We start from the raw sequence: 26784 nt of genomic DNA on the forward strand, positions 1-26784 counted from the left end.
TTTCCAAAACTTCCTTGGTTACCTCCATGAGAGCTTCTGCTTCCCTCCTTCCCTTCATTTTTCTCCTTCACACCTTCAACAATTCCAATAACCTCTCTGACATGTCTCCTAAACTTACAGGACTCTTGTAAAGAAATTTAACTTTAGTATTCTCCTGCCACCAAGAGATCTCTGAGTTGCTTATTTCCCCTCTCCCGCATTGTGTTTAATTTATCACAGCACACCCATTCTTTAAAAGATTTGCTGCAAAATCCAGCTTGCCTATATACTCTTTAGAAGCCCCACTTTCACCTCTTTCACACACTGGAGTTTGGTGCACCTCAGGTCCACTGAGAGAGAGAAAATGGGAGGTACCAAGTTCTAGTAAACACACATCCAGGCACTGCAGTGAATCAAAAGTGATGGTGGAGTCCCTGATAACCTAAGGAGAGCAAGAATGATGGATGACAAGGGTAAGGAAGAAGATTAATGGTAGGCATTTTAGGGCCCATGGATTAAGAGAGGTGACTGTTGGGGAAGGAAAGGCTAAACAGATCCCACAGGTTTAATTAAAGACTGAAGCAGGATCTGAACTTTTAGAATTGTGTACTGTGTCTCTGAATCATTATGCATCATTATTATTAACTCAAGTGATTGCTATTTGTATCTGTGATTTTATTAAAAGAAACAGTTCACTCTAAATATCTGAAATAATTCATTGTATTTGACTCATGAGGCAGACCTATCAATGAGACATTTGTATCACTGAATTACAGTTTAGTCTTGCAGGGAAGGAAAATAATTTCATTTTTGTACTCTAAGAACCAGTCTCTAATGTCTTTACCAAACACTAGTGTCAAGCCATACTTACCATCAATCATCATGAAAATAAAAAACAGAGGAAATTCACACTCAATCCCATCAAACAGCTAAAAAGAAAAAGAAAAAAGACATTTGACATTTTAGTTTAAAAGAAATGCATTCAAATATATTTTTTAAACCAGAGGATAAAAATGAATACAAATTATTCTTTTTAGTACAGTAGCTCTTCATTTTAAAATACAGATCATTTTTCTTGTTTCATGGAGATTTATTGTGCTTTTAGCATGTTATAGCATATATTCAAGTAATAAACTTACATAATCTAAATTATATTCTCAGCAGAAGATTTATTTATTTAAGATACATCTGAAAGTATTTGAAGGAAAAATGGAAACTTAATTCAGACAACCTTTACTGATAGACATTAATACTCAAAACACATAGTGAAATTATTTTAATATACTCAGACTGTAGCCAACTGTGAAATTAAATTAAGTGATAAATAACTTGCCTATTTGTTATGTGAAACCAGCTGTTCATTGAATTTAAATGTAAGCACATTTATCATCAGACAAATCAATGATTAAACTGCTAACTTAACATTCTCTCAGAACAGCACATGCAAAGATACAACACATCTTCAATCAAATGGACTGCACAGTGCTGCCTAATCTAATAACTCAGATGTTTTTCCAGTTTTCCATTTCCTGCTAAAGAAAAGTACTGAAACATTCTCAATCTTGGAAGCGCACATTTTCACTGCAACCATGTAAGAAGAATATGATCTAGAACAAATAATACAATGTTTTGACTCCACATCAAATAAATCTTAAGGGTAAAAGTTTAAGTAAAGCCAGCATTAGACCACAAAGAGCAGAGCCACAGGCCCTCTCAGAGGTCCAGAGAGGCCCAGGCCACTTCCAGCTTTTGAGGCTCCTAGCTATAATAAAAATAAATGATGACACATGGTCTAATCTTGTGCCATCAGAACCGATATATTTTTATTAATATTTATGAACATTTAAAACTCTTTAATATGACAGAATCTATATCAGTTAACAAAAAAAATTGTCTTTTACCAAATCACATCTCTTATTTGCTTAAATTTGAAGCTCTAAGCTGAGAGTGTGTGTCACATTTTGGTCCGATAGGGATGTGCATAAAATATATCGGTTGCGAACCTTATCAAATGCAAAAAATTAACAAGTGTCTAAATTTGAGGTCCCCTTTAAGCTTGAAGTTCAGGCCAAATGGCCCTCCTGGCCCTCCCTCTGATTGGCCCTGGGCAGAGGTAATTCAAAGTTAAGACCCTCAGTGTCAGTACAAGCATTTCCACTCATTGTTTTGCTTCTGTTTTTCAAGACATCTTGAGTACTGACAGACCTTGTTTAAATGTGTCTTTTTCAGCTTCTTATATAAAAAAAGCTGTATTTAAGCATTTTGATTACATTATTTCTAGAGAGATTATATAAATCTTTAACAGCCTTAAGTATAGCACAATTATGTTGCTTCCATATTATATAAAAGGAGAGAATCCCCCCTCCCGCCCCCCACACCCCTCTACTGGGGAAAGGGTTACAGGGAGAAAACAACATTTTTAAATTTTTTGGCTTGGTAATATGGTCTCTCTAGACTCTTGCTGGAAGTCTAATTTTGTGTCCTAAAATTAGGGGGGGGGGGGGAGGGAGGGATAGCTCAGTGGTTTGAGCATTGGCCTGCTAAACCCAGGGTTGTGAGTTCAATCCTTGAGGAGGCCACTTAGGGATCTGGGGCAAAAATTGGTCCTGCTAGTAAAGGGAGGGGGCTGGACTCAATGATCTTTCAAGGTCCCTTCCAGTTCTAGGAGACTGGTATGTCTCCAGTTATTTATTTATTTATTACACAGGCCTGATTTTCGAGCACTAAAAGATATCACTGGAAAAAAACAGACATGATAAAGCTATTAACTCACTGATAGTTGGTAGTTGCCTAGAAGAATCCATCATAGATGGAGAGCAACAAGCAGGCCAAATGTAGCTGTGTCAATAAGAATAGGTCTACTTTTGGAAAACCAGTGCGACCCATAAAAATAACTGCCAAACTAACATTTAAGAATCTGATTTAAAAAAAAAATACACCAAAATCAGATTATATATGACCAGTGTCAACCTGAAAGACACTCTTATAAAGCAAGTTAAAATCCTTGAAAAGAGAAAACTATACAAGAAGAGCTGACATAAATATAACTATAGTGAACGCACCATTTTAATGCACGTAATTAGAATGGACGCAGCTATTTTTCAATAAAAATTCTGCTGTTGACAAAACTCACAGGATACCTGGAGGAGCCAGCAGTGAGCAGAAGCAGAACTCTGTATTAACTGAAAACCATAACAAGCAGCAGCAAACATCAGCAAAAACATGTCAAATTCTGTTCTGAATATAAATACTTAAAACTTCAAATCTCCATTCAGGTCAAAGAGCAGAATTTCTCCCTAAGCATGTTGTGTGTTCCATTAACATATTCCATTACCTTAATTTCTGCTGGTTTATAGTAACGCCGATTTCTGTCCTCCAGTGATGTTCTGTAACCATCTCTCAAAAATCGTTTGAACCCATATTTTCCTTTTAGTTTTCTAACAATTTTATCAAGTGTTTGACTGTACAAAGCATCATCATCCACAGCAAATGCAGGATAACTAATGCAGGGTAGCAGTGCTGCATCAGTGTTCTAGAGAAAAAAAAATTAATTTCTCTTCATTTCTTATAAATCATTTCATGCATAATCAAAGAGAGCTTAACCCATTCAATGAAATATGAAATCAGAATATAAGCAGAAAGACTATTGACATTAAAAGCAGTTTTATCCAGCATGTTGGGAAATGGGGGTGCCAGTAAATGAAAAATGGTGGTTAACTAAGAGGGAGGGAGTTTGGGTGCAGGAGGAAGTGCGGGGCTGAGGGTTTGGGTGCGGAAAGGAGCTTGGGGCAGCGAATTGGGGTGCAGGAGCAACAACCTGTCCTGGCTGCTCCTAGACGGAGGGGAGCTCTGTGCACTGCTTCCACCCGCAGGTGCCAGCCCCGCAGCGCCCATTGGCAGTGGTTTCCAGCCAATGGGAGCTGCGGGGGTGGCGCCTGCGGGCGGGGAAGTGTGAGGAACCGCCTGCCATGCCTCTGCCTAGGAGCACCCGGGACAGGTTGCCGCTTGTGGGGAGCCGCCCAAGGTGAGTGTCCCTTGGATCCGGCACCCCGCACCTCCTCCCACACCCCGATCTGCTGTTCTGAGTCCCCTCTCGCACCCAAACTCCCTCCCAGAGCCCGTGCTCTGCACCCCATCCCGGCCCTGAGCCAACCAGATTATAAACCGGCATTTCGATGAAGATCAGAAATGCTGGTTTATAGAGTTTTCTGGTTGGTGAAGTGCAGGATAAAACAGCTTTTCTGTACTTAGATTATAGTATTGATGTACTCACTTAATTACCCTGGAAAATAATACAAGAAGATTTAAAAATCCCAACAATAAAAAGGCATAAGTTTGTGTATTTAGTTAATTAGCTAAAATGTTGAGAAACAGGTGTTGAAAACTAGGATATACAGATAACTTGTTTGGCCCAAAATTTGACCTACTTTTAAGCTAATAACCTGCACTGGGTATATATTGAATATATTCTAGATCTCTATTTTGGTGGTGGTGGTGGTGGAATACCCCTTAAGCTAGCCCAGTGAACATACAGTAATTTGGGGATCCAATTTCAAGACCAACCATGAACCTTTATTACCTAGGCTGGCAAGATTAAGGAACAAATACAGTTAACCAGAATTTCCTAAAAGCTTTGTATGGAATCTGTATTCTTCAGCTAGAATAAAAATGAAGTTGCCTTAAGGTGGGAGGAAAGGAGGAAATAACTGCATGAGCTGCACCTAGGAGGGAGCCAGGGATCGATAACACTTTATTAAGGATGAAGCTCGCCTGGGCAGGAACAGGCAGGGCTTCTATAAAGCTAAAAAGCTGAGTACACAATGGGAGAGTAGCCTGGAGTCAATCCTGGACAAGAGAGAGGTGTGTTGGAGATAATAGGGTTTGGCAAGGAGCAAAACAAGCCACGGGAAGCAGAGAAAGCTTAGACAAGTGGTAAACCCAGAGATGCCAAAAAATAGAAGGAGGGAGTAGGACAGAGCCCAGAGAAGCAACAAACAGGTCTGGGAGTGAGTGGACCATAGCTGAAGAGCATAGGGTCCCTGGACTGGAACCTGAAGTAGAGAGTGGGCTCAGGTTCCCCTCCCAGCCCCTGGAGAAGTGGCACAGCCTTTGATGTAGAACAAAGCACTGCCCAGAACAGCAGAGAGACAATTTGTCCAGAGATACTTTAACAGACCCTGGAAAAGTCACAGAGAGGGAGCAGCTGAGTCCTAAAGAAGATGACAACCCAGAGTCCTGGGAGTTGCCTTCAGAGCTGGCTGGGAGCCCAGGTCTGAAGGCACAGCCGTCACCAGCAGCAGCAGCACTGAAGTAAGGATGGCATGGTATGGTATTGCCACCCTTACTTCTGTGCTGCTGCTTGCAGAGCTGGGCCTTCAGTCAGCAGCCACCTCTCCAGACATCCAGCTCTGAAGGCAGCGGTGCTGAAGTAAGTGTGGCATGGTATGGGATTGCCACCCTTACTTCTGCGCTGCTGTTGGCAGGGTGCTGCCTTCAGAGCTGGGCACCTAGCCAACAGCTGCCACTCTCCAGCTGCCCAGTTCTGAAGGCAGCGCATAAGTAAGGGTGGCAATACTGTGACTCCAGCGCCCACGACTCCCTTTTGGGTCAGGCCCTCCAACTTGAGAAATGCTGGTCTCCCCCATGAAATCTGTATACTATAGGGTAAGCACACAAAAGACCAGATTTCAAGGGGGGAGACCAGATTTCATGGTTCGTGATGCATTTTTCATGGCCATGAATTAGGTAGGGCCCTACTCATATACCTTATTACAGATGAAATCCAAAATTAAAATAGTTAGAAGTTTAGTACCTTAGGCTTTGGGTTTACTATGAAACAAAAAAAAACCTTATAAAACTGCAGATATTTCAGCCACTATGCAGTGTGCAAGGTGAATGAAAACAAGCGCACCATCCATAAGACGTCAAAGCCCTTTAAACAACTCTTGGCCTCGCTTATTCATAGACCAATAGGTCTTTCTGTTTTAAATTATTTAGGCCACTGTTTTCACCTTGACCTAATTATTCTTAAATTAAAGAGAGGTTGGCCGTGATAATTCTATTGCAGAGATGGCTCCTATTCTGCAGTAATATTTAAACAGCAGAATCTAATTTCTTCCCAACCAACAAGTTCATATTCTTTATTAAATAGGATATTAAAATGGCAATAAAGCTAAGAACTATGCTTCTACCAATTTATTTTTTCTATATTCTGTTAACCTGAATTCCATCAAACTACTTACATGAGACCTTGATTCTCGGGGTAGCAATGAGCAAAGAGTTTGTCTGTTTCGATTATGGGCATCAAGATCCACGAATATGACGGACCAAGAGCAGCCCTATAAATAGAATATGAAAGTTAAGTTGAGGTGCAGGGGGAAAGTAACATACAAAAATTTCTGGAGCAGCAAATACTGGTAAAGCTATCAGCTCTCTTCTTTTACATAGGCAATTTAAGATAACTAGGAATCAGAAGCCAATAATTTTCACCAGAGCAGGAATCAAATATAAATTTTTAAATAAATATGATGAACATATTATTAATAAAGGAATTAAATGCAGTTGGCAGAAATTAAACAGCGTGAACAGAATCTGAGATTACAAAAACATTAGCTCTCCATTCCAAGTAACTACTGTTTGGACTATTTAATTAAGACAGCATAGATGTAACATTAATTACATTTCCCATAACTTCTTAAACAAAAGCAATTCTTTAAAAGAGAGACTGGTGAAAGCAGGAGTTTTAATGTTTAAGTTAAAGAGACCATACGGTTCCCTTATGAGACAAGCAAAAAGAGAAGATCTTTCCAACACATTACATCTCAATAAGAGTTATAAAAACAAAACAAATATTCTTGTCTTTCAGTTATCACACTGAACTTCATTTTATGAAAGGAGTTTATTGCCAAACAATGTGTGTCACTTAGGGCTGGGCTTGAGTACAAAGGTCCATCAGCTTGGATCTGACAGTAGGTCTGGGTCCTTAGGGTAAAATTCCTGGCCCCAGTGAAGTCAATGGCAGAACTCCCCTTGACTTCAATGAGGTCAGGATTCACCCTTCATGCTTATATTGCACATTTCATTATCTGAGATGCTAGAATTAAAACTCAAAATGTGATCAAAAACCTCCATTCAAACAAATACTTTTTGAGGTGCTAAAAGGACCTGAGTCAAATGATGTTTTCCCAGCTTTTTGCTTCATCTCCAAGTACATCTAACACATCCATCCCCATAGTATCTAGGCACTAACCACAACAATTACGAAATGGCATTATGTCTGATAAGAAATTCTTTGCTCTTTACTGCTTCTAGATTTAGCTGTTTTTATTTGAAGGGTTTTTGTTTAAACATTCATTATTTGACCTTCATTATTCAAATGAGATTCAACTGTGTAAATACACAAACTCATTCAAAACTAGCACTGGAAAAAAATCTGCTTTTAGCAAAGAAAAAAATAAACTGATTTTTTTCTTCCCTTAGAAGACAATTATTCCATTTAAGCTCTACAACGTTCTGTAGGGGACAAAGACCCACTCCTGCTTTTTAGGCTGACAATCTATAACTGATTTTAGCTATTTACACTTGTCGGGTGACTATTGATTGTATTTTGGCTTTTGGGGGATTAACAGAGGCTTGTGGGTGTGTCTCAAAGTCTCCTTGTGCGAGGCTACAGTTTAAGGGGACCCCATCTGCCTCCTCTTGTGAGGCCATAATGAGGGCCTATCAGCCTCTTCCCAAACCCCACAATCCTTAGGAAATTACTTGGACTCCCAACCTATCTTCTCCATGCAAATATTAAGCTCATTCCCCATGAGCCTAAGGCCTCTGGGAGATGAGTTGGCATCCCTGACAAGCCTTCCAAGACTTGCATGATTTGTGTGCATGCCTTCAATGAATGTGCTAAAAGACTCCTAAGGTTTACCTATGGGCGATGGGCATGAGCCCCCTAAGATTGATTGTACAGAAGGGTATGGGCATCAGTGAACCTCTGAAATCTTGCAGAGAATGAGGGAAACAGGCTCATTATAATGTTTTCTGGCTGTTAATGTACTTACACAGTCAAAGCCATACTTCTGAAGATTGTAGTTCCAAAATTCTGCCTGAAAGGAGTTCCCTTCCTGTAGATCTTAGAGAGATCTTAGGTATAGGGTTCAAACCTCACATTCAGGGGCAATTTTAAAAACTAAGGAAATTCCAGACAAAAACTTCTTTGGAGCAAAGTTAAGGTTGACAATACGTACCAACAGCCTAAGAATGTTGTAGCTGGGGAAAATACAACCCTTAAAAGCCCAGGAAATTCAGAGTTAAACTTACAAGAAATCCAAACGTCTGAAAGGACAAACATTTATTTATGGTACTCAAACTACCTCAACTATGCTCCTATATTCAGAGTAATTCCCTACGCAAATCAGAAAATGGAGGTTTCTTACCTTTAATTGGAGGGTTTTTTTTACATGTGTGGTCCCTATCTGTATTCTACATGTGAGCATGCAAGCTCCCCATGCACATGAGTTCAGAGTTTTTTAGAAAGTAGTATCCATTAGTCCACATATGCACAGTTGTTCTCCTCATGCTCTGAACCAAAGATATAAGGGGCACTGCAGCCTTTCCAGCTCCTCTTCTTACTGCAAATGAGATAAGATCTGAAGCAGAGGGGAAGGAAGGCATGTAGTGGAAACAGATAAGGATCACACATCTCAAAGACCCTCCAGTTACAGGTAACTAACCTCCATTTCTTCTTCGAGTGCAGGTCTCAATATTATTCCATGTGTGGGTGATTAACAGGGGGTACAATGATGCAGTTGGTATAGATATTTGTAGTACACCTCTACCTCAATAGAACGCTGTCCTCGGGAGCCAAAAAATCTTATAGGTGAAACCGCACGCATTATAGGTGAAACCGCACTATATAAAACTTGCTTTGATCCACCAGAGTGCACAGCCCGCCTGAGCGCTGCTTTACTGCGTTATATCCGAATTCGTATTATATCGGGTAGCTTTATATTGAGGCAGAGGTGTACTGCAGTTCTAACAGTTGCATTTGCAGAAAAGGCTTGACCTAATGTTTAATGCTTCATAAACATATGGTTTGAGGGAGCCACAGTACGGATATCCAGTATCAACCTCTCTAAAAGATGCTGTTGAGGTTACTTGGGCCCTACTGGAAAAGGATGTCACCCCATCCAAGGGAGGAATACTTACTAATTGGTAATAAAGAATGATGCAGCCAGAGATACACTTAGAGAGTCTCCGAGCCGATGCTTATCCTCACATCCATTCCACTATACTCACAAAAAGTCTTGTTGATTTTCTAACTGGTCATGTCCGTTGAAGGTAGAACACCAGAGCTCATCTGCCATCTAGACAGTGAAGTCTCCAGTCCTTCTTGGAAGTATGAGGTTTTTGGAAGAAAACCACTAAGTGGATGGATAGATTTACTGATGTGAAACTTAGAAATTACTTTAGGGACAAATTTTGGGTGAAGACAAAGTGAAACCCTTTTCATAAAAGACATAGTATATTACGAATCAATCATGAAAGCTCACAGCTCACTCACCCTTCTAGTCAAAGTGATGGCAACTAAAAAGATGACCTTCATGGAATGGTAAGACATAGAACATATGGACAGTCATCGAAATGGTGGTCTGGTAAGTACTGACAGTACAACGGTCAGGTCCTGTTGTGGTGCAGATTTCACCACTGGTGGGAAGGTCCTAACTAGATCCTTCAGAAATCTAACTGTTGTTGGACTCTGTCCTCTTGGAAGAGTTTTTCCTTAAAGTCCCAAATCCTCAAATAATTTTGCTGACAAAGCTTGGTAGTTGGCAATACGGAACTGAAGACTTGTAGAAGAAAATATCTTCCCCTCCCCAGAAGATCAAGTTGTTTTGAGTCCTTATCTGTCAGTGTAGCCTTAGAACATTGTAATCTAGAATGTTCAGTGGCTGCTTGCACCACCAGGAAGTTGGGTCCTGTGTGTGTAAAGAGGAACTCAGCTCCTTTGGCTGGTACAAATGTCTCTCTCAGCCCTTTTGGAGCCGGGGTGCAAGAGATTGGAGTGTGATACACCATTTTAGCTGGTTCCATGATGGCATCATTTACAAGCACATGCTCAGGAACAAAACTCAGAGCTACTGGGGGGACCAAAAGATCATAAAATGTCAAGGAGCTGATATAGGGTATCCTGGACCTCCTCTAGTGGAATCTGGAGGTCATTCACCATTCTCTGCAGAGGCTCCTGATATTGCCTGGGGTTGTCAGGTACGGATGGCGAAGATGGGGCAACTGTCTACTCTTGTGAGGAACACAAAGCACATGTAGGTACATGTGGATCCAGATCAATCCCCCCTTCCTCATGCTCTGATGGAGTTGGCAGGTGTCGCACAGAAGAGGTACAGTGGATTGATCCGAGATGTCTACCGTAAGGATCCCATGGAACCAAGTAGGAAAAGTCAATCAGTTGAGGGGGACCCCATTGTATTGGGTACCATTGTTCCCTTAGGTAGTCACATCTGGGTGAAGGACAGACCCAAGATCTTTGCAAGTCTCTGTCTAGACTTACCTCATTATGTGGGGGTGATGGATCACCTAGAGCCTACAAAGAGAATGCCAGCTCCTGCTCCACTGGTAGAGCCATCAGTACCAATGAGTGAAAGCTCCTGCCTAAGGGCTAAGGAGGGGATCATTCATGTCTCCTGGAAGTAATTTCCTCCTCTAGTGTGCCATTGTCTCACAGGAAAGTCAGATCAGAAGGAAAAGGAGACTGAGGCTAAGGAAGGGTGAAAATATCCTCTGACAAGGTGTAAGTTTTGGTCTGTCCCAGAGTCTGGGGTGTTCCAGTAGTTGGGACCGATGGATCCAGTGCATCTACAGTCATCACGGATGGTAGTTCTTTACAGGGAAGGGCCAGTATTGTCAAAGAGTCTACAAGTGAACTCTTAGATGTTGTCGTCAAGTGCTGATCCTTCGGCTTAGAAATCAGACACAACAGTACTGGTGGATCCTTTTTCCTTTGCACGTTCCCCTCATGGCCAAAGGATTTAAGTGAGCCTAATTCCTTAGAATCCACCTGTGAGGATTCACTTGATTTGGAGGAAGTCAGGGAGTGATCTCTTCTGGAAGGAAGCAGATCTGGAAGCAGGTCTGGAAGCAGGTTTGGCCTTATGCTTGTCATGAGAAGCCCTGGATGATGACTCTATGAGCTTAGCAGCTCTGAGTTTTGTTCCTGAGCATGTGCTTGGAGGGGTACTCATCAATTGAGACTGACATACAAGGGGGTCTCCCTAACCCATATCAAACCGAGGTCTCATAGCCTTTTCCATTAGATGTTTTTCCAGCCAGCGCTCACGAGCCTCATGGGTCTGAGGGAGAAACAAGCGCCAAATTCTGAGATATGTGCCTCTCCCAGAAAACAGAGGCAGCATTGGTGCTCGTTGCTCATGGAGAAGGAGTGGGGGCAGGAAATGCAGTTCTTAAACCCTGGGACTCTGGGAGTAGTCTTTATCTTAGCGAGACTCCCAGAGGCAGGGAGAAAACTAAGTTATACTAACTATGCTAAAACTATTTACAATATATTTACAGGTTTGTTAAGAGAAAGGAAGCATGGAGAAATCTGTGGACACAGAGGATTATAACTCAGGCCATGCAGGAGTAAGAAGGATCTGTACTGCCCCTTATATCCTTGGTTTGGAGCATGAGGAGAACAATTGTGTATTTGCAGACAATGGATACTATTTTCTAGAAATCTCAGAACTCAGGTGCATGGTGCACATGTGTACCCACATAAGGAATACACATAGAGATCAGCACTTGAAGAATAACATAAGATACCTTTATTCACCCATAAAAAGTTTTTCATCTTATTAATCAATAAAAAACAGAATGATTTATTTAGTCACAAATTGGTTGCGCCAACTCTGGCATTCACACACTTCTGGGGATTGGGGGGGGGGGCGGCAAGACTACTTTAGACATTCTTGATGAGATAAAAGGCACACTTACAATAATCATTCACTTTTCCTCACTAGGCTCCAACGATGCAAGTTGTTGAGATTGATAGGCTCCAATGATGCAAGATTGGGCCCTATGATTGCACTTGCTAACCACTGATTGAAGTATGTATGTGATACAGAGCTAGCACATTTACAGTGGAAATATTATACCATTTACAAAGCAATATTCTGCAGTGAACATTTCTGATATTCACCTGTAAGCTGCACAAATACAGTGACTATCCAAAATCTAAGCTGCTAGCTGTGAACTTAAAAAAAAAATCTTAGAAAATGTCTTTGATCCAAAAATAATTTATGCAGCTAGAAAAAGAACTAAGGAAGGAAGATTGAGAGGTTCAGATTGCTAAGGAAGAAGACAGATCTGGGGGGAAGGAGGGAAGAATTACAAATAGATTGAGTAGTGTAATTGTGAATTTCCATATTTTCAAACATTGATTTTCTTGTAAGGTTACACTTCAGCGGAAATTACCACAGGTGAAATTAAGAGTCTGTCCATGCACAACTGATGTCAGTGGCAAAACCTGCATTGATTCTAGTGGTGCAAGACTGAGCCCCAGAAGCCTGCGTACTTACAAAAACCTATAGTTTCAAAGTGATACTTTGCATCCTTAAAAGAGAATTATAAAATCTTACAGTGTAGAATGGAATCTGCAGCAGGTTTTTTAAACTGATTGTATGAAATTAAAACAAACAAACAAACCCTGAATATTTTGTTTTGCCACATACTCCTCTCTATAATCTACATTTTTGTACTATCTTGTCTGTCAGTAAAATAAGAAGAGAAAATTCTACATTAAGCACAGTTTAATTTTTTTATATAAACTTTTGTCTAGTTAAAGTACTTCCAGTAAGAAGCCTAATAGTACTTGGTATTTACATTGCACCTTTCACCTAAGGACCTGAAAATTCTTTACAAATATTAATTATGCCTCATAATACGCCTGTGAGGTACATATTACAATCCCTAGTTTTACAGATGGGGAAACTGAGGAAAAAATAATTTAAGGGGTTTACTCAAAGAAGTCATACAGACAATAAGGAACAGAACTTAGAATGGGAATCCTGGTGTCCTGTTTTCCAGTGAGTAGTGAGGAGGCGTGGCCCCCCTCAGAGGCGGAAGCGGAAGGAACACTGTAAGCCACCGAGGGGGGTTGGGGGAGAGAGCCAGGAGGACCACGCCCCACACCAGAAGCAGAAGGGTGGGACAGGAAGCAGAAGTATAAAAGGCCAGCCCAGCAGCTCAGTTGTGAGGGAGCTGCTGAAGGAGACAGACGCTTCTTCCTCACTGCTGGAGAGGGACGCCAAGGAGAACCACTGCTGCACCGGGGACCAGCCTGAGCTTCCAGAGAGCCCTGCCACGCACAATGCTGAGGAGCTGCTACTGATACCCTTGGTAGTGTATCCTGGAAAGACTGAGGACGACCCCTGGACACAGGGACACCCAAGGGGAAGAAGTAGAAAGCAGCCCAGGGAAACCAGGCAACAGTCTGGTTGAAAGCTGGCCTGAAACAAGGTCAGCGTGTTAGGGCGAATCCACTGACCCACTGGTGGACAACACCACCGCTGTTAGGGTCCTGGGCTGGGGCATGGTGGAATTGGGTGGGCCTGCATCCCCCCTGCCACCACACTCTTGGGCTGGCAGTACTCCCCCTCCTTAGGCCAGGCGGCCGGTGCTCCTCGAGCACCCCTACCGGAGCCCCACAGACTGTGTTTGGCGCTCACCACCCCTGCTGGAATCCTGCTTAAAGGCAGGGTGAAGAGACTGCTACCGCTCTTTCTGGTTGCAAGCCAGAGCCCAGACTGTTTACGGCCCCACCCTGCTTGAAGGCTGGGGGCCCTTTGAGAACCGCTAATTCCCTCCTTTTTTCTTTGCTTGGAAAAGACTCTAGCAGACCAAACTGGGAGGAGGTGTGGTCTCCCTCAGAGGCGGAAGCGGAGGGATGGCCACGCCGGTTTACACAGTGCCATACTAACATTAAATCTGTGCTATAACTCCAGCCAGTAGGAAGAGGAACAGCCACCTCTCTAGACTCAGAACTGTGCAGGCAAGACCCACACACACTCTGGGGACACCACAGAATATTCTGACTTTCTCTGCCCTGTGCCAATTGGCTGTTTGCTCCAACTCTCCCCCTCCCTCCTCAGCTCAGCTTTATTCCACACCTGCCACTCCTACCCTGCTCTTTCCCCCTTCCCTTTTCTTTCCTCTTAACTAACCCCATCCCTCCAATAGCCCACAAAATTATGGAACTGCAGTAAAAGCTTTTTAATCCGGCATGTTGGGGGAATGAGAGGTGCCGATAATTGAAAAATTCTCGTTAATTAAAAGGGAGGGAGTTTGGGTGCGGTGGGGTTGGGTTTGCCAGATAGGGGCACTCACCTCTGGTTGCTGCTTGTGGAGAGCTGCCAGTCCTTGCAGCCCCTAGGCAGAGGCGTGCCTGGGTGGCTCTGCGCATGCAGCCTCTGTCCACAGATGCCATCCCCACAGCTCCTATTGGCCACAGTTCCAGGCCAAAGGGGGGGGGGCAGGGTGCACAGAGCCGCCTAGCTGCGCTTCCGCCTAGGGACCACAAGGACTGCTTGCGAGGGGCCGCCTGAGATGAGCGCCCCCTGGATCCAGCACCCCCCCACACACTTCAACCTCCAGCCCCGCACACCCCCTGCACCCAAACTCCTTCCCAGAGCAAGCGCCCTGCACCCCACCCCCTCATCCCCCAACCCCGCACTCTCCTGGCACTCAAACTCCCTCTTAGAGCCCACTGCCTGCACCCCCCATGCCTCAACCCTGCCCCCAAACTCCCTTCCAGAGCCCATGCCCGGCACCCCCCCTGCACCCCAACCTCACACACATCCCGTCTCACCCTGCACTCCAAATCCCTCAAGGCCGTTCCTCCGCCTAGGAGCAGCAGAGACATGTCGTCGCTTCTGGGGAGCCTTGTAGGGAGCCTGCCAGCCCCGCACCAACTGGGCTATAAACCAGACTTTGTATGAAGATTAGAAATGACGGTTTATAGAGCTTACTGGCTGGTACATGGCCGGATAACACAGCTTTTACTGTAATGTTTGCTATCACATGGTTAACTTGGCTTCTGTGTTATATCCCTTCTTCCTGTCTGCCTTGTCTATGTAGACAATATTGTCATTGTTTTCATGTACTCCCCTCTGTCTGTATTGTCCTGTTCTCTCTTCTCTTATACTTGGATTGTAAGCTGTTTGGGGCAGGGAATGTCTTTTTGTTCTGTGTACAGCACCTAGCAATGGGATCCTCCTCTATGACTTGGGCTCCCAGGCACTACAGTACTACAAATAAGAAAAGAGTAGTAATAATGAATAAATAACCACTAGCTCACTTAGAAAGCACTATGTTAGTACATTGACTCAGCATTGGGTTTGCAAGTCTAAATAAAGGTGACTTACAAAAAAATGCTCAAGTCTCCCTCATCTTCAGTTAAGACAATATCAAGAAAAACTTCAAAGACCAAAGCTTTTCTTTGGTAACTGTATAAATTTCCTTCCCAACCCCCACACTGGATTCACCATGAGAATCAAATTTTGCTGTATCATGAAGCAGGATTTTAAGCTTTGAAATAGGCAAGGATTGCCACTCCGTAAGTCAGCTGTGTCTCTGACTTTTGAAGTAACAGAAAAGGACCAGCAAAAACAACAAGGAGTACTTGTGGCAGTTGTTCTTGCTGATACAGACTAACACAGCTACCACTCTGAGAAAAGTACCAGTACCTTTAAAAAAAAAAAAAAAAGCCCACCTTTTTAAATCATCAAGAATAATGTTTTTGAATAAGATTTCCAGGGCTTAGTCAGTCCTTAAATTTTTGATGTTCTCATTCAGTATACAGCTGGGACAATCCTCTCAGCATATTTGGATATATTTCTCCAGCCTTTGACTTTTAATTAGATCAGTGCTACTTCACGTACATATAGTCACATTATAAAATAATTTAACCCTTCAAGGAACGTAGACTTTCAATGCACCACTGTTTAACAGTAGCAGTTTTAATTTAGTGGCTGAAGGAGGAAAAAATTAATGGTTTCAAAATCAATTTTCGGATGATTTTCAGCACTAAAAGGGAGTTTGCAAAACTAAAACATTGCATCTATTAAGATTCTCTTTTCAGAAATGAAGGAATATGGGTATTCTAGAAAGACAAATACTGCCTGAGAACTGAAAGAATGAATAGTTGAAAAAATGCAACGTGGGAGCAAGTTTAAAACATTTTAAACTCACAGCTCTGCTGCTGCACTCACTTTTTTGCCAAAAGTCACTTACGGACAACCCTCTGCCAGAGTGCTTTGCCCTTGCAATTCAGTTATCTCTGCACGTATGGCACCAGCCACCTCTCCTTTATTTTTGTAAAGCCACAACTCCCTTTTCCCCTGTTGACTGACAATATTTAATGGCTCAGTGACAAATTTCCTCCATTACTCACCTTTTCGGGGTCATAAGTTTGGGAAGAACATTCTTTTGAGTCTAGACCTTTGTGAGTATAATATAGTAAGAGACCTATATCCAATATTTTTGAGAATGTAAAAATGGGAATGTCTGGCAGAGGTAAAGTATGACGAAAGGCTTATATTGAACTCCATTAAAAAACTTATTTGGAAGGCGAGAGAGAAACCCAAACCAAATTAAAGAAAAACAAACCCCCCAAAATAAATAGACCATGTGCAAGGTTGATAACAGAAAAGATTCAAATGATGGTGCAACCTACTTGCGATTTAAAACACAAATGACAGTAGTTAGATCACATAAACAAGATGAGTTGTTTAAAATCTTGATCAAAGGTGATAGGGAAGTAGAAAAGTTGTAGACATTTCAATTTTAACCAGAGTTAACAAAAAAAAAATTAAAAAACCGTACACAACTGGAAAGAGAAATAAAACTTGATATATGTAAGGACAAATCTGATTTTATTCAGTTATCATTCTGTACCTGAAAAAGTAACAAATTAATTTACGAGTTTTGTTTTATATGAATTCTACACATCCATTGATCGGGGTGAAAACAATTTGTTAAAAAACAACCTATTCATTTTAAAAAATATAGAATGAACAAACAAATGTTTTTACTACCTGATTGCCAAAGAGGTTGAATCCATTAATTGCTTCTAGGGCTGCTTTTGCTAACCCAACAGAGCTGAGGGGGAGAAAAGAAAGACATTTGTTATGCTTACAAACCTGGAATTTAACAAATCAATACTTGATGTTTCTTTCAGAAGTAGGATCTCTTCTTGATTAGTATTTTGTGTTTAAACCCTAAACTAATGAACAATGGTGCAATAGGTTGTGTTTATTTTCCAGAATTTTTCTTTTTGGTTTTTAATTTGTCTTTAAAACGTTAGTGACCATCTGGAAAAAATGCATCTGGTTTCATTTTGCTGTTGGACATCTAGCATTCTGTGCTTCAAGGCTTTGCTAGTGGGAGGCAGGGGGAGAAGCAGAGCTGCAGCGCGCTTGTGGGAGGAGGTGGAACGGAGGTGAGCTGGGGTGGGGGGTCCCGGGGAGGGCCGCAGCAAGTAACGGGGGGCGCAGAGGAACCGCTCCCCGCTCCAGCTCATCTCCGTCTCCTCCTCTGAGTGCGCTGCCGCCGCTCCGCTTCTCCCCCCTTCCAGGCTTGCTGGGTCAAACAGCTGATTGGCGCACCAAGCCTGGAAGGGAGGGAGGGAGAAGCAGAGCGGCGGTGGTGCACTCAGGGAGGAGGCGGAAGCAGAGCGCAGGTGAGCTGGGGCGGGGAGTGGCTCCTCTCCCTACCTGATATAATGCGGCCTCACCTAAAACATGGTGAGATTTTTTGGCTCCCGAGGACTGTGTTATATCGGGGTAGAGGTGTACATAACAGGTTGTTACAAAGAGGAGGGAGAAGAATTGTTCTTAACCTCTTAGGACAGGACAAGAAGCAAGGAGCTTAAATTGCAGCAAAGGGGATTTAGGTTGGACATCAGAAAAAACTTCCTAACTGTCAGGTTGGTTAAGCACTGGAATAAATTGCCTAGGGAGTCTGTGGAATCTCCATCATTGGAGATTTTTAAGAGCAGGTTTGACAAACACCTATCAGGACTGGTCTAGACAATCAGTCCTGCTACGAGTGCAGGGGCCTGGACTAGATGATCTCTTGAGGTCCGTTCTAGTCCTATGATATGTATAGACTCTATGTGCGTGTTTTGTTTTACACACACACACACACACACACACTTTGTTCACCTGCTATTATAATAAGGCAAAAATATCTCCTCTGACCTTTTGTCACCAAAAGAGGATGGTTGCATCATAACCATCTATTGGTGGTTCTGTTGGGCAAAACTGCTTAATTTCTGGCCAGGGACCTTGATTAGTTGGCTGAAAGCCTACCCAGAAATGAAAAGGAGGTGGCAACTAATTGCCCCTTCTGGATAAACATTCCTCTGCCATAAGACAACACTAAATCTAGCCCATCATCCTAAAACTCAGCTCACATTCTTATCACATTTTTTCTCCATGTTCCTGTCATCTCTCCGTAGGGTTACTGGATGTCCCAGTTTTATAGGGACAATCCCAATATTCGGGGCTTTGCTTTTTTTAGGCACCTATTACCCTTTCCATCTCTGTCCCAAATTTTTTTTTTTTTTTTTTTTTACAGTTGCTATCTGGTCACCCTATCTGTCCCATAGAGAAAGGCCTACAGTAACAGGAAAAGAGATAAGAAATATTTCTTAAACAAATGATGTCCACCTACTTAACAGAAAAGCTGCATTTTTCACATGATGCATCTTTCACTGGAATTCCCACAGTATCAGAAATGTTCTTGCCCAAATCATGCATAAATTATATTTACTAAAAGAAAAGTAACTGACATTTTCATTATGATGTTCTGCCTGAAGTTGTAGCTTCCACATCTGAACAAGAAATTCATCAGCCAACCTGGCTAGGTTCTAGAACCATTCTTTACTGGAAGCTCACTTGTACTTAAAATATACCAAAATCTTTTCTAAATTAAAAAAAAAATATCAAAGGAATCCTCTTAGGTTTTGCTTTATAAATGAGAAGCTACTGAAACATACATGAAGGCCATTCTCATTAGCACTAGGCGGTAATCAGGCGGCAGTGTACATTTAGTTGGGTTGATTTAGTTGGGTTTGGTCCTGCTTTGAGCAGGGGGTTGGACTAGATGACCTCCTGAGGTCCCTTCCAACCCTGAGATTCTATGATTAGAGTAACATCTAACCTGACTGACCTTTCATGTCACTAAAGCGGCTAGCAGAACTTGTTCTGGCATTACAAGAAGAAGATTTTGCTATTATGTGTCAATCTAATTTTCGATATTCACTTTTTTGATGTTTTCATGGCTATATATATAGATGATTGTTCACATACAACAATTAGTACAGAGCTTGTTGCCCAGGTTCCATCTTTAACTGTTTATGCTTCCCACTACACAGTAAAAATAGCATCACAAAATGTTATGTGTTCTCTCTTGCCTCTGTGGATATTGCATGCAGAACAGAGAATGGGAAACTAGGATTATTCCTTCTAGGAGTCAAACAGCCAGGTAATAGTTCACTACAACATTACTTTTCATGTACATTTTTTAGTAACTAGTTAAGACCCACATAAAAATATTGCAAATTGCTAATCAACTTGAGACATTTTTACAATATAGTATGTAAACAACTGTTTTAGTTTTGAAGAAATAAAAAGGAACCATGTACAAAATTCTACACTTTTCTAAATACAAATTGCAAACCAAATTAAAATTTATAAACCTTTCTAAATTAGCAAAACTTTGATTTTAAAATATATAATATATAAATATATAAAGCATCCATTGTAAAGTCAAATGGTTTGTAGTTTCCAATTTCTTTCATTTTAATAATATATAATCTTATACTTTCAGGGGTCACCAACACTTTGTCAGTATAGAAGCAGCAGCAATATTTTCTTCTAGCTAACACATTTTTTGGCCTTAGACATTTTTTTTTTAAAAAGAGTTTAAGGTGGGCTAATTCAAATCTACAGACAGTTGACGGATTTATCTGAAATCTGATTATTAAAAAAAGCAAAACCACCATCATAAAGAGAGAAAGGACTTTTTTACTCTTAGGGTATCATGAACGTGATTTTTTTTCAAAATTTACTAAGTAGGTTCATTTTCATTATCACACTTTATACCTTAATACTCTCTAATAATTTACATTTATTATGGAAGTCTTATAGCAAAAAAACAACAATCATCCACTACTACAAATGTGGTGAGTCAGAGACGTCATCTTAACCAGAGGAATGACAAAAAAGGCACCATCACTGAAATATTGTTTTAAATGATACACAACTAAACTACATATACCAGAACTTCAACTGTGTCAACTATATTGAAATAAAAATGAGCTAAAACAATAATATATATGAAAAATGGTTTTGCATTAGTATAATGGGGGAAGGGATAGCTCAGTAGTTTGAGCATTGGCCTGCTAAACCCAGCGTTGTGAGTTTAATCCTTGAGGGGGCTATTTAGAGATCTGGGGCAAAAAAGTCTAGGGATTGGTCCTGCTTTGAGCAGGGGGTTGGACTAGATGACCTCCTGAGGTTCCTTCCAAACCTATGATTCTATGAAAAAAAACCCAAACGTCAGTTTTTAAAATTCACAGAGCTTCTAAAAAGTAAAATATTAAGATAGCAGATTAATGATAGTTTTATTACAGACTATCAACAGACACTACAAAAACTAGGAAGATCTCTTTAGACAGGCTGCTTACAAATCATATCTGTGGTCAAAATAAAAGTACGTGAACTAGACAAACTATAGCTGCCTAATAAAATGAAGGTCTCTTATTTTCTTCAATGAGTGACTGCTTGTATATGCTTAAAATGGTAATCAAAATGACAGTGTGAGCCTTTCATCACTACCCTTGATCTTTAACTTGATCATAGTGTTATCTCTCACCTTTTCTCCTTACCTATCCCTACTTCATAATCAATCTAACATGCTGCCAAGATCATTTGCTGACATCACCCTGCTGATATTCTAATCATATCCTCCCCTTGAATGTCTTCACTGGTTTCCTCTTGCCTTCTCTAGCATCTAATTCCTACTGCTTGTCTTCACTTTCAAGACTGCACTCAACTCTACATCATAATCATTTGTTTGTTTGTTTATGTATTTATACGTCATAAGCGTGCATAGTGTTTCAGAGTTAATTACAAAAATGACAGTACCTTCTTTTTAAGCATATCATCTCATTAATATTAAAAAAAAGGAAGATGAACAAGAATAGGAGAGATGATATAGGGGATGAGAATTACAAGAGATTGTGATTACATATGCATCTTGTTGGTTTGTTTTAAAAAGTTGCTTAAATTGAAGAAATGGGAAGAGGAGGTCAGTGATGAGAAGCAAACTGAAATAAATGAGTTTTAAGGTGGGATTTGGTTGTGCACAGGAGTCAGGCAGGATGCACCAGATATAAAGGCTGGCATGCGTAAAGTTGCAAGCATGCCTGTGAAAAGCAAAACAAAAAAAAGGGTTATCGTGGAAAGTAATGAGACACAGGGCATAAATGGGGAGCAGGGTCCAAGAATATTCCAGAATAGAAAGTCTCCAAGGAGGTGACATCAGGAGAGAGAAGTAGTAAAAGCTTCACCATCCTATAAAACTGGTGGATCATAATAGGCTCACTCTCTTCCCCATAGTTTCCTAAAGTTGCATCCAGGGAAAGGAGAGACAGAAAAATCTCTTAACACAGGAACTGATTGCTACTGCTGAGAATCTCAGCATCAACCTTCACCCAGACTAAAGTCTGCCCCTCCACGTGAAGCTGCTGTCACCACCACTATGCAAGAGACATCATTTGGAAGAAAGGAGCTCCTACCAAGGATAAGGAGTTATACCAGTGTTTCCCAAACTTGGGACGCTGCTTGTGTACGGAAAGCCCCTGGTGGGCCGGCTGCTTTGTTTACCTGCTGCGTCTGCAGGTCCGGCTGATAGCGGCTCCCACTGGACCTGCGGACGCGGCAGGTAATCAAAGCAGCCCAGCCCGCCAGAGGCTTTCCCTACACAGGCGGCGTCCCAAGTATGGAAAACATTGAGTTATACTGTTAAGATTAACATGGTGGGGAAATGCCTTAAGCGATGTAATATACTAATATTGGGAAAGTCTGAAGGATCTGAAAAGTATTAATTGGTGTAATATTGTAGTTTCTTTATTGGTAGCAATACTTGTGTAAATACTGATCAATTACTTCAAATTACTAAATTATTTAATTTTCTCTACAAAAATGCAACTTCATCTATATGGAAAGACTTTTTTTTGGGTCATATTCTGTTTGGGATAAGGATTATGTAATTAAGGCAATATAAAGAAATTAGGATACTAGATTATATCAGAGCCCCCTGCTTCCCCCCCCCCACAGAGATACCATGAGAGTGACCTTGACTCAAAGAAATTCATGACTTTGAGGAATAAATTTGTTTCTAGAGGTATTTTGGCATCAGTCCCTTCTGTAGAGAAACTGCAATTAATCACTGCCAGGAATTTATATTTTATAATTTTGACAACATTAGATTTTTTTATTAGAGCAATTTAAAAGGGAATATTTGGCTAAGGGGAAAAATACTAGCTCAGATGAGTCAACGATAAGCCCATTTTTTTCTGACTTTGAACTGACGTTATTTAAAAATGGTTACATTACCCACAGCTAACAAATTATATGATTATGTGTAATTTTTCAAAAAAAGATACAAGTATGGATAAGTTATATGTTGAACCTTGCTTGTACAGTGTCAAAAGCATTTTGTTAGAGACATTTGGCTGGGAATTTATACAGACATATTTTTCCTTGTAAATATACCACCACATATTTATGGATATTCAATATAAAAATATTTAAAAATAAAGTCAGACCCTAGTCAGGAGAGCATTTTATAACTATGCAGAAGATAGTTTCAACAGAATGGAAGGGGAAACATGTCTAGTTGCAGAATTGCATGTATTATATTTAGCACACATTATTTCTGTTTGACTGTTTTCATTACCAGCAATGCCATAAAAAAAAATGATTTCAAGCTGTATCATTTTTTTTAAACCATCACCAATTGGTTTATAAAACCTCCATTTTCCTTTCAGAAACACTGCCAGAAATAGCGCTTGTGGGATTTAATTCTAATTGGTTCAACAAGGGAAAGCTGATTATGTTAGCTAAAAAATTCTGCTTGGAGCAGCTGCCAGCAAAGACTGGTAAATTCCCTTGGTTTTTAAACCTTCAGATGATTAGAAAGTTATTGTTACCCAGATAATGCAATGAAGTAGTAAGATGAACTCACTGGTGTAATGGCTACTAACCACTTCCTTAGTGTCAAGTCTCTCAAAATAAATTTTAACTTTATTCTAGTAGTTTTATCTAGTACAGTTATGAAAGAGCAACTGGTTTAACTGAAATCGGCATAGCAACTTAGTTAAATCATGTTTCTTGGGTGTTATAGCTATATTCTTAAAAAAAAAAAAAAAGGATACACTCTGAGCACAAGATAAATCCATTGCTTTGATAACTGGATTACACGTTAATGGAGAACTCCCTATTTCTTCTTCCAGAGGAACACCTTCAATACACATGAGCAGGCATCTTTGGAAAGTGAGGGCAAGAAGAACTGACTGGCAAGAACTAACAGAGGTAATAGTTGACGGGAAAGGAAAGAGAAACGACATTCAGGTAGAATAAGTTATCTTATTTGTTTAGGTAAGGGGAGGAGGCTCACAGAGAGTATAAAAAAATATGGATTCCTCCGTAGTGAACCACTTTAACTTGTATTACTTTTACTTGTATTCCTAGGTAAACAATCAGTATTAATTGTAGCTCACCAGTATTCTTCTACCTTTGCTTATTCAATACTTTGGAGATTTCACTACTTGCACAAACACTATTTGCAAATAAAAATGCTAGTGTTTAAAAATTAAAAGGCTGTTTTCATTTCCCCATCATATAATAAATATTCCTTCATGTTAATAGTCTATCAGACCCTTCCCCTACTGTATGCTAGTGACTGCTATAAGTGCTATATTTTGCAGATGACAAATACATAAGGAAGATCCTGCAATACTACAGTAAGGAGGAAAAGTGATAATATATTTTAACAATTGAAATAGCAAATATGTCTTAAGATAATGAAAAGCTATTCAAAACAGTAAGCAGTATAAGATTATGCACATTACGAATGCTATTAAATTTCGGACAGTTGAAGATTTAATCATTAATTACTTCTTGTTGGAGGAGTCAAGAAAAAAACAGAATAGAATTTCTGCTATTAGGCATGTTATGTTCATTTCTCTTGGGTCATTTGTACATTACATACCCTATGAATTAATATTGTAAGAAATATGTTCTTTTAAAATATACAGCTCTGGTCATAACTCCTAAGGAACTTTTCCTTCTTTTCCCCTTTAGGATGGACAACAGCACAAGATGAACACGTTGTAGGAACCGAGTATACTCTATACTGTTTGTGAAAGATGTTCTAACTCTAGATGGCCTCAAAACAAAACCTGATCCAACCATTCTTGAGATTTGGGGTAGTCAGGACCTGGATCTATTTATTTTTTTTGTCTTAAATCCATGTCTTTATTAATTTAACTAACATTTGTATTCCCTAATGCTACTGGCATGACAAGGAAGTTAACTGAGTTACTAAAATGTCATTAATTACAGCTTTAAATTGCTACATCTGTCCCATAACCTTAATGAAAGACAGAAAGCAGGCACTAAAATTTGTACATTACTGCTAATTACTAATCAAAATCTTAGACAACAAAAAGTTCAAGGACCCTTGCTTGGATTGTTTCCCTCTAAACATAATAGCAAGAGACAATGTATTTTAGCATATATTTAGCCTAATGCACATTACTTATTCTGAAAGAAAAATACTTAAACAGTTGTTTCCCATTAAATTTAGTAACAGGTCCTCAGTTAGCATTTGTCTGAATCCTTTATTAAAACCCAAGAATATCAGGATTCTCATCTACACCTGCACTTCTGTTCCTGAACCCACAAGTTGCGGCATTAAAAGGAACATCACAAACGGTGACAGAATAATGTCCAATAGCATAAGATATTGCGCATATATGTGTGTGATTAAATATATATGTTAAAAAAGGCACTAAACGAATTAAAAAAGGCAGCCAGCCAGACCAACAAAACAATCTTAATAGGGGCAAACAACATGACAGCAGCATATGATCTGCTCAACAAAGAAGCACAAGATCAAGATTCCTGTGCCTTTTTGACCTGGAATATGGAGATGCTGTGTTCTAGAAACATCCTATCAACAGTACATATGGTAGATGTCACAGAAACATTTTTTTGTGTGGAGGTACTCAGCAGATGCTTGGAGAACATCTTGATAAAATGGTTGCAGGACAAATTAATTTTTCAGAAGCTCAAACACATGGATAAGGAAACATACTATTCTAAAAGGTGTTACAACGCTTGCCTTTGAACCAGTGAAATATAGCAGACCTGAGTTTCCCCTATTGAGATATCCAAGAGTAAAAGAATAGAGATGATACAGATATTGCAAGCACATTGGGTATTTTTAAGGACCATACTGTATTAAGTTTATGAATGGTTTATGTATCATTCTAGGCCAGGAATTATATGCAACTCCATGGGGGAGAAGACTATCACAGCTTCTTCAGAAACTAAAAAGTGTGTGCGGTCGGGACAGTGAGTAAGGCAAGTTGCTGAGACCACAAACAAACTCTGGAAAGGTACCACCCTCTGGGGTGATCTGCATAGACTGGTTCAAAAAAAAAAAAAAAAAAACCAACAACACCAGGTTTTCCAAAGATCAATAGTCAAAGAAAAAACTTGGAATATATAAAAGCTGAGTATAAACAGACTTAATGGTCTTTCTTTTGATTCAGAAATAGGAATAATTTTGGCCTACCAGATCTCCACAGGACTGACGGGCAACTTCTGGTAAATTTAGTAAACATATAGGCCCTTTTATTTTATTTTTAATGTTTTCTCTGTGATGTTGTTATCCTACAAATAAATGTACTTTGCTGAGAAAGATGTGTGGGGTAACCTGTAGCTCAGTGGTTCTCAATCTTTTACCAGTGTGGGCCACATATGCAGCTGTCTATGTGTTCTGTGGACCACATCCACACAATATATATACTACCTGTATGGACCTGAAGATGTCACACTGGCCGCAGCTGTGTGCTGATTGAGCCACAAGTGGCCTGTGGGTTTAAAACCACTGTTGTAATTACTGGCATTGACCTTGGAGAGAAAGCAAAGCATAGGTGAGGGCCACTAGGCAGACTGCCTTGCTGGGCATATCATAGTACAGGGATCGGCGACCTTTGGCACGCGGTCCACCAGGATAAGCCCCTGGCGGGCCAGGCCAGTTTGTTTACCTGCAGCTTCGGCCAACTGCAGCTCCCACTGGATGTGGTTTGCCGCTCCAGGCCACTGGGGGCGGTGGGAAGCGGCACAGGCCGAGGGATGTGCTGGCTGCCCTTCCCGCAGCCCCCATTGACCTGAGACGGTGAACCGTGGCCAGTGGGAGCTGCAATCAGCTGAACCTGAGGACACAGCAGGTAAACAAACCGGCCTGGCCCACCATGGGCTTTCCCTGATGGGCCGTGTGCCAAAGGTTGCTGATCCCTGTCATAGTATATGGCATAGGGCTGCGCAGCCTTAAAACCTGTCGATGGAACGAAGTGGGACATGGGTCCATGCTCAGATACACGTGACGGCTGGAGACCTAACTGGTCATTCCTGAAGTGGAACACAGAGAGTGTACACAGGC

The 26784-nt window shown here is 40.7% G+C and overlaps 1 protein-coding gene and 1 long non-coding RNA gene across 9 annotated transcripts in view; one reads left to right on the top strand and one right to left on the bottom strand.

The window, feature by feature from the left end:
* PHKB (phosphorylase kinase regulatory subunit beta) overlaps window positions 1–26784 on the bottom strand; it is a 187166-nt gene that overhangs the window by 82140 nt on the left and 78242 nt on the right. For all 7 annotated transcript variants that reach the window (XM_039503735.1, XM_039503733.1, XM_039503740.1 and 4 more), the window contains 4 exons: window positions 17079–17142; window positions 6222–6317; window positions 3314–3511; window positions 851–908 (listed from right to left, as the gene is read on the bottom strand). In XM_039503735.1, coding sequence (XP_039359669.1) covers window positions 851–908; window positions 3314–3511; window positions 6222–6317; window positions 17079–17142 — 416 coding nt within the window. The remainder of the gene's footprint in view (window positions 1–850; window positions 909–3313; window positions 3512–6221; window positions 6318–17078; window positions 17143–26784) is intronic.
* On the top strand, window positions 13246–25215 carry LOC120384742. 2 transcript variants are annotated; one of them, XR_005589081.1, is made up of 4 exons: window positions 13246–13383; window positions 23567–23684; window positions 24417–24445; window positions 24922–25215. It is a non-coding gene; the product is annotated as an uncharacterized LOC120384742 (long non-coding RNA). The 2 variants fall into 2 exon arrangements; XR_005589080.1 differs by lacking the exon at window positions 24922–25215 and having other exon boundaries at window positions 24417–24524.

The sequence above is a fragment of the Mauremys reevesii genome, linkage group 16 (assembly GCF_016161935.1).
Source record: "Mauremys reevesii isolate NIE-2019 linkage group 16, ASM1616193v1, whole genome shotgun sequence".
NCBI lineage: Eukaryota > Metazoa > Chordata > Testudines > Geoemydidae > Mauremys > Mauremys reevesii.